Source organism: Sinocyclocheilus rhinocerous, unplaced genomic scaffold (assembly GCF_001515625.1).
Source record: "Sinocyclocheilus rhinocerous isolate Xijiao unplaced genomic scaffold, SAMN03320098_v1.1 scaffold5016, whole genome shotgun sequence".
In the NCBI taxonomy this organism is placed as follows: domain Eukaryota; kingdom Metazoa; phylum Chordata; class Actinopteri; order Cypriniformes; family Cyprinidae; genus Sinocyclocheilus; species Sinocyclocheilus rhinocerous.
Genome location: NW_015658380.1, coordinates 54,727 through 62,734, shown reverse-complemented (window position 1 = coordinate 62,734; position 8,008 = coordinate 54,727). Strand labels below are relative to the sequence as shown.

General features: G+C 38.7%; 1 protein-coding gene across 1 annotated transcript; it reads right to left on the bottom strand.

The window, feature by feature from the left end:
• Positions 1-3,224: 3,224 nt before the first annotated feature.
• Positions 3,225-6,425, bottom strand: LOC107722112 (purine-rich element-binding protein gamma-like). The gene is made up of 2 exons (XM_016530339.1): positions 5,376-6,425; positions 3,225-3,257 (listed from the first exon to the last, which is right to left on the bottom strand). The coding sequence occupies exons 1-2, from the start codon at positions 6,030-6,032 to the stop codon at positions 3,225-3,227; spliced, it is 690 nt and encodes a 229-aa protein (XP_016385825.1). The 5' UTR covers positions 6,033-6,425.
• Positions 6,426-8,008: the final 1,583 nt, after the last annotated feature.

The following is an 8,008-nucleotide window of genomic DNA, read 5'->3' as shown; positions in this document are numbered from 1 at the left end:
CCCACCCACACACACACACATTTCATTAGCAAGTACCAAAAATTATTTTAATTTTGATTATTAGTTATATCAATTATATGCTTTTTTAATATCTCAGGTACCGTGTAGGTGGTCTGTTGACTGATATATAACAGAATTAATTGATAAATTATATATTATTCTAAATGTTTGTAGATATTATATTGCTTATAAATGTACATTTTTATTAAGGTTTATTGTATGTGTGTCCACAAGGATAGCAAACCAGACGTGTGTGTGTGTGTGTGTGTGTGTGTGTGTGTGTAAACGTGATGAATGAATGTGTGAATGAATTTGAATAACAAATTGTATACATTTAAATATGTATACATATAGAAAGATAAATTTTATATTGTTTATAAATATTAAATTTTTATTCATGTTTATTGTTTGTGTGTGTGTGTGTGTGTGTTTGTGTGTGTGTGTGTGTGTGTGTGTGTGTGTGTAGGCCTACACACACACACACACATTGACATTTCAAGGTTCAGCTTATAAATAGTTTTTACACATTCCTTTACTGTAATGTAATGTAAATAATTAAAAGTACATAAAAGAGGAGTGAATAAAGTCAGTTTGAGAAACTTGAGGAACAGCCGAACCTTTTTCATTTGAGTTTTTGACTGTGAGTTTTACATGAACTCCATGTGAACTTGAATCAGACTTTAACGTGTCTCAAACAGCAGAGGAAGCGATTCACAGGAAGTAAACTACTTTCATAAAGAGATGGGCATTTCTTTGTAGAAGTTGTACACTTTGCTTATCATGTCATCTCTCAGTGACACAGGACTGCAATAGAGCACTTCAAACTAAAACTGGGGTGTGGAGACGCTTTCTCACTGATGAAAGAGTCGTCATTACAGGGAGGCTGGAGAATATAAGTGACTCTTATCAGATGCTCTATCATATATACTCCCTTCCTCTAGTTTGAGATGTGTAACTGCATGGCCTAAATGAGCCAACAGATCCACTGCATGGTAGAAAACAAACAAGTTTTTTAAATTGTTATTGTATTTTTTGGACTTCATGCTTTTTTAGGTGAAAGGGTCCATAAAAGTCCATAAAATAGGGCAATATTTACTGTGTTAATATGAAGAAGAAAAAAAGTTGTACTTGTATTTTGAATTATGCATTGCATGCTGTGTTTTAAAGGAAATGTCTGTAAACTGGCAGAAAATAACCAGTATTTTTTCCATTTTCCTACAGATTTCTCACTCTGATGAAGTTTAAAGAGAAGATTATGCATAAAGTCGGCTTAAGATTCAACTTTATGGCATAATATATCAGCAGCAGTCCTTAAAGTATAACCAATTGTGTTTAATTTCTACTTGAAAGTTGATTTTTACTAATGCAGATGCTCAATTATGAACTAAAGAACAATAGTGAAAGAAACTGAAAAATACAGAATTTAATTCGACTGAATCATTACAGTCATGGGTTTTAAAAATTATGCAGAAGTTGGCACTATTTCCAGCCCACACATTTATAGACATAATCACATGTTTACAAGATAAACAAAATACTACAAATAGCTCACAGGCATTTGGACTGAAACTAGATCTGTGAGTTTCTGTCACTGCTGCTTTTGATAAAGTCGTGTTTGTGTTGTAATCTTTCGTTAGGCTTGGATACAAATATCCAGCACAGAATTAAAAAAAAAATAATAATAAAAATAATAAAAAAAAAAAAATAATAATGTGAAAAAAAGATTTACAATAATAATAATAAAAAAAAATAATAATATTAACATTTTCTATCCAAATGTCATTAATCTGTGGAAACATGACATGATCACTAGGTGTCCTCGTGAAAAATTCTGGCTCTCTCCTAGTCTGGTCCTCTCAGACTAATCGGTGACTAAACCGACAGACGCTCTGAAACATTAGAGTACAAGGCAATGATGTACAGTGAGAAAACAGGAGGAGCGATAAGGCATGTCTCAGTCAAAGAGTTCTGCGATCCGTCTGACAGTATCTGCCTTCCTCGAGGCTGGCTCACGTCGACTATCTCACGCCGTTTACCATGCGACCTTCTGAGCCATTTGTCAAATCAAATTTCGCCGGCGTCTCCCAAGAGCTACATGTTTAACTGAAGAATAAACTGGAGGGGGCAGGGAGAAGTATTCAGCGTTTCCACTTTCGTACCCCTGCGGTTTAGAAATCAGAGTCTTTTCCCCCCACAGGCATTGTGATGATACACTATTTTGAAGCATTTAGCCGGTGCATTATCGCCCGCTTGCTTTTTCTCCATTCTTCCAGCTTATCGTGGCTGCATCACAGCCCGGTCCAAACAGAGAGTTGTAATTACCCAGACTGCCACCTGATAGCTGCTCCTCTATCAGCAGCATCACCGCGCGTCTCTCCGTTTTATATCAGGCCGATACAGAGAGAGAGAGCGGGACGTAATGATAGCATTTTGAGCTGGAATCAGCTTAAACTTCACAATGTTTCTCATCCATCCTATTATCTCATCACAATGCCCGGCTTTCTCCATACACTTCTCCTTTTTCTGTAGAAGCAGATGTGATGTCTGACACAAAACAGAAAGCCATTCATTCTCCTACGCATTCAGCGTGTTTTATATGGTGTCAGGCTTCTGAGTGTAGAAAGTGGAGAGTTCTTTGGTGTTATTCGCCTCTTTCCCAAAACCTAGTGCTCTGCCTCAGTGTGTACCGTCTACATAGGCTCACTGTGGAGAACTGACTCCAGTTGGCCTGCAATGTCAGCATTAAAATACACAGCACATGCACATTGTATAAAACATTTTTGATTAGATTGATCTATTTTACAGAAGTAAACAAACCCATATGCAGAAAAAAATATATTTTGGCCAGGCAAAATATATTTTAATTTATGTTAAATATATGTTGTAAACAGCTCAGTGAAGTTGAAGTAATATATTATAAAGTAGTCTCCTTGCTGATTTTTATTCAAATGTGTTGTAGACAACAGATTAAATTTTTTTTTTTTCAAATGTGACATGTTAAAGTATTTTCTTGGATTGAAATATACGGAGGGTAAAATATATATTTGAATGCTTTTAAAAATGGGCTATATATTTATATTTTTCAAAATATATTTTCAAAAAATATATCAGTTTTAACAATGGTCATCTGTGGTCATCTGCATGATGTTTGCTTTTTTTATTATTTTCTGAGATAATCAACATTATGCCACACAACTGATGCAAAATAAGTGCATTTTTATGCTTCAACCATAGATGGCGATAATCCCGAAGTGCATCTTTAAAGAGAAGAGAGAAACAAGAAAAGAAGTTGCTGATGGAAGTAAAAAAGGAAGAGTTGTTTAAGCAGAAACATCAAGTGACATCAATCAAAATGAAGGTACTGAACGAAAATGAAAGTATTGCTTATGTGCTATGGCTATGTGTCTATATTTTATTAAAATACTTAATTTTGAAATGCAAATTAATGAAAGTGCATACTATTTTGCATTACATTGTACATTTCGTTAATTGTTTTACTGTTTAAAGTTTGCTGAGAAGCTTGTTTAATGACAGGTTGTCATTGTGACAACTTTCTGGGGCATGTTGTCACAGCGTGAACCGTATCTTTTGCCTGAGCAATAACAGTGGAGATGGTCCATAGTTTTCAGTAAAGACAGTAGTCAGTAGTTGTAGTCCAGACTTTTATGTTTCGCATAGAAAGGCAAAACAGGCCCATCTGCGTCTGTTTACATTATAACTCATTGCTCTGAACAACAACAAATCTTTAAAGCAACTGAATGTAGTTTCTGTATTTTTGCGAATTTAGAGCCCCCTACAGTAAATGAGTGGAATTCACTGTCGTAAATATATCACCGTCCAGTTCATTTACAGTCAAAATAACTGAATACAAAACAGCACTATAAAATACTACACTTTTTTATTATTTTGACAATAGAGGGTATGCACGTGACGTCACCGTCAGCTGGAGTGACTTTGGCTCCGCCCACTGAGTGGCAAAAAGACTGAATAGCAGCTTTGGCTTTCAGCATGAATGCTGAGACAGAATACAAAACAGATCTAAAACAAGAAAGAGCTTTGCGATTGACTGTACAAATAGTTTTGACAAGAAATCTGAGGTATATTTTTTACAGGCTGCTGAAAGCTACAGAAGAGAGAAGCAAATGAATCGCTGCAATTCACAGAAACAAATGGACTCCAAGCAGCGAAACACGGATTTGCAGTTATCATTTCATGTTAATATGTAGAATTTTGTGGTAAAATCATACCCTATATATTGTATTGTTATATATTGTATTGACAACTCATCAATTAAATATTTACCGTCTTATATTCTGCATAAATGGATGTTTTTAAATAAACACTGACAAAAACTATACATTTTTGGGCTGAATGATATACATAACATTGATATAAGTGATCACCCGGATTTAGACCAACCTATTTTGTATTTAAACAAAGTGTTCACAGGCAAATTTGCTTTATGTATTTCCCCGGCATCGCAATCAGGCACATATCAATGTCAGAAAACACGATTCCTGGATGCATATAAATATTTATGGATCACTGGATATTTGGTAAGTTGTAAGGAACACTATATTGAGTTCAACAAACTTTAGTTTAAACTGATAATCGTTTGTTTTACTCGCGTTTGCGCAGTTTCTCTATTAAATCCATTCATGCAGCAGGCTCTGAGGGGGCGTGTTCCGGCGGGAAAGTAAGGTCAATGCATACCCTCTATACTTCTATTTATCTACTTAGCTATTTATCTTGTTTATATTGTTGAGAAGTGGTTAGGTTTAGGTTTAGGGGTTGTGTAAGGTGCTCAAAAATATCTACATAATACTTAAAGGGATATCCTCTGCAGTGAATGGGTCTTCTCAAGATGTTAACTGATGGACTGGAGTGGTGTGGATTACTTACATATCAATGTCAGAAAACACGATTCCTGGATGCATATAAATATTTATGGATCACTGGATATTTGGTAAGTTGTAAGGAACACTATATTGAGTTCAACAAACTTTAGTTTAAACTGATAATCGTTTGTTTTACTCGCGTTTGCGCAGTTTCTCTATTAAATCCATTCATGCAGCAGGCTCTGAGGGGGCGTGTTCCGGTGGGAAAGTAAGGTCAATGCATACCCTCTATACTTATCTACTTAGCTATTTATCTTGTTTATATTGTTGAGAAGTGGTTAGGTTTAGGTTTAGGGGTTGTGTAAGGCGCTCAAAAATATCTACATAATACTTAAAGGGATATCCTCTGCAGTGAATGGGTCTTCTCAAGATGTTAACTGATGGACTGGAGTGGTGTGGATTACTTGTGATGTTGTTATCAGATGTTCAGACTCATTCTGACGGCACCCATTCACTGCAGAGGATCCATTGCTGAGCAAGTGATGGCGACAGCGCGTCTCTGAACTCGATCAGGCCCTGCGCCGGCAGCACGATGGTCTGCTCGATGCCCTGCCCGTAGTACCCCATGCTCCCGTGTCCTCGGTTGACGGTCTGCCGGATGCGCAGGAACCGGCCGCGCTGGTTCTCCTTCAGGTCCAGGTAGTACTTCCTGTTGTCGCGCTCGATGAACTCGCTCTTCAGCACCCGGTGCGTCTGCTCTTCGGACGCGGCAGAGCCGCTGGGGGACGCCGCCGGATCCGCTGCTCTCCGGCGGGGCTCCGGTGCGCGTCCCTTGCCGTTGCTCTGCCCCTCCGGCGCCTGGCATCCTCGGAGCCCGATGTGCGCGTAATAATCGATGAAGTTGCCCAGGCAGTAGCGCAAATCGGGCGCCATGGACATGGAGAGGGTGAGCTTGCTCTTGCGGATGTTGTCGTGCCGGCCTCGGCCGATCCACACCTCGGCGATCTTCAGGAAGCGTCCGCGGGTGCTCTGCTTCACGTCCAGGTAGAAGCGCTTCTTCTGGATGTCCACGCGCTTGGACGCCAGCTCCTGTATGTCTGACGCTTTGCCGCTCGCGTACTGCTGCGAGTATCCTGATGCCATCCTGCCTCTGCCTCTGTCCGTGTCCCTTCGGTGACTATCGGCCATAATCATTCACGGCGCTTCATCGCCTCGCTCGGTATTATTCCGCTTATCGAGCACCGGCGAGTCTCCTCGGCTGACCTGGAAACGGCAGGAGCGGCTCATCGACTTCCTTTGTCCTGATGAAAGGTCAAGCGAAGCGCGGAGCCGCGTACCGTATGCACCATGTTTTAAAAGCTCTTGTTTTTCGCCTCGCCATCCATCTGACACATATTCCTGAAGCGAGAGAGACAGCGGATCTGCTGTAGTGCGAATGAACTCAATGACCCATCCCCCTCTCTCCAGCACACAGGCGCAGATCGCTTGCGTACTACAGTACGCACTGCGCTGCGCACAGATAAGTATGCAGTACAGCAGTACTCCAGAATGAGGACGCTACTTCAGAGGGTATGCACGTGACGTCACCGTCAGCTGGAGTGAGTGCGGCTCCGCCCACTGAGTGGAAAAAGAGCCCAGTGTGCATACTATCCATCCTAAATTCTGTGTGATGTTAGTAATTTTCAATACTATTTAGGGCAGATAGGGTGGATAGTATGCACATTGGGACGCAGGCTGAACGGCAGCATTGGTTTTCAGCGTGAATGCTGTGACAAAAAGCACCTCAAACGAGAAAGAGCTTTGCGATAGGTCTGAAAAGAAATCTGAGCTATATTTTTACAGACTGCCGAAAACTAGAGAAGAGAGAAGCAAATGAAGCGCTGCAATTCACAGAAACAAATGGACTCCAGGCAACGAAACACGGATTTGCAGTTATCATTTTATGTTAATATGCTGAATTTTGCAGTAAAATCATACCCTATATATTTTATTATAATATATCGTATTGACAACACATCAATTAAATATGTAACATCTTATAACTGGATGTATTTAAATAAACAACACTGACAAAAACGATATAAGTTTTTGGGCTGGACGATATGGCGATATATATAACATTGATATAAGTGATCACCCGGATTTAGACCAACCTATTTTGTATTTAAACAAAGTGTTCACAGGCAAATTTGCTTTATGTATTTCCCCGGCATCGCAATCAGGCACATATCAATGTCAGAAAACACGATTCCTGGATGCATATAAATATTTATGGATCACTGGATATTTGGTAAGTTGTAAGGAACACTATATTGAGTTCAACAAACTTTAGTTTAAACTGATAATCGTTTGTTTTACTCGCGTTTGCGCAGTTTCTCTATTAAATCCATTCATGCAGCAGGCTCTGAGGGGGCGTGTTCCGGTGGGAAAGTAAGGTCAATGCATACCCTCTATACTTATCTACTTAGCTATTTATCTTGTTTATATTGTTGAGAAGTGGTTAGGTTTAGGTTTAGGGGTTGTGTAAGGTGCTCAAAAATATCTACATAATACTTAAAGGGATATCCTCTGCAGTGAATGGGTCTTCTCAAGATGTTAACTGATGGACTGGAGTGGTGTGGATTACTTGTGATGTTGTTATCAGATGTTCAGACTCATTCTGACGGCACCCATTCACTGCAGAGGATCCATTGCTGAGCAAGTGATGCAATGCTACATTTCTCCAAATCTGATGAAGAAACAAACTCATCCTAATCTTGAATGGCCTGAGTGGGAGTACATTTTCAACAAATTTTCATTTTTGTGCAAACTATTCCTTTAACTTGTGATTCATGGCTGTGAAGTCATGTAAAGAAAGTAGTAACATTGCTTATTTAAAGTAAGAAAACCCTGAGCTAATCAAGTGCTTTTATAGTTGTTTAAGCTGTTAAGATAAAACTAGGGCTGCAAAACGATTAATCGCGATTAATCGATTCAAAATAAAAGTTTGTTTACATACTATATGTGTGTGTACTGTGTATATTTATTATGTATATAAATACACACACGTATATATTTAAGAAAATATATATTTGTATGTATTGTATGTAAACATTAGTATATAACTTATATATATATATATAAATATTTTATATATAAATCTAACATATTTTTCCTTAATATACATGTGT

Bases quoted from the DNA above. Each gene is read 5' to 3' on its own strand.
- LOC107722112 (XM_016530339.1), bottom strand. From the start codon at position 6,032: ATGATTATGGCCGATAGTCACCGAAGGGACACGGACAGAGGCAGAGGC. The intron at 3,258-5,375 runs GCTCAGCAATGG...TTCTCTTTAAAG, and splicing joins ACGCGCTGTCGCCATCACTT to ATGCACTTCGGGATTATCGC.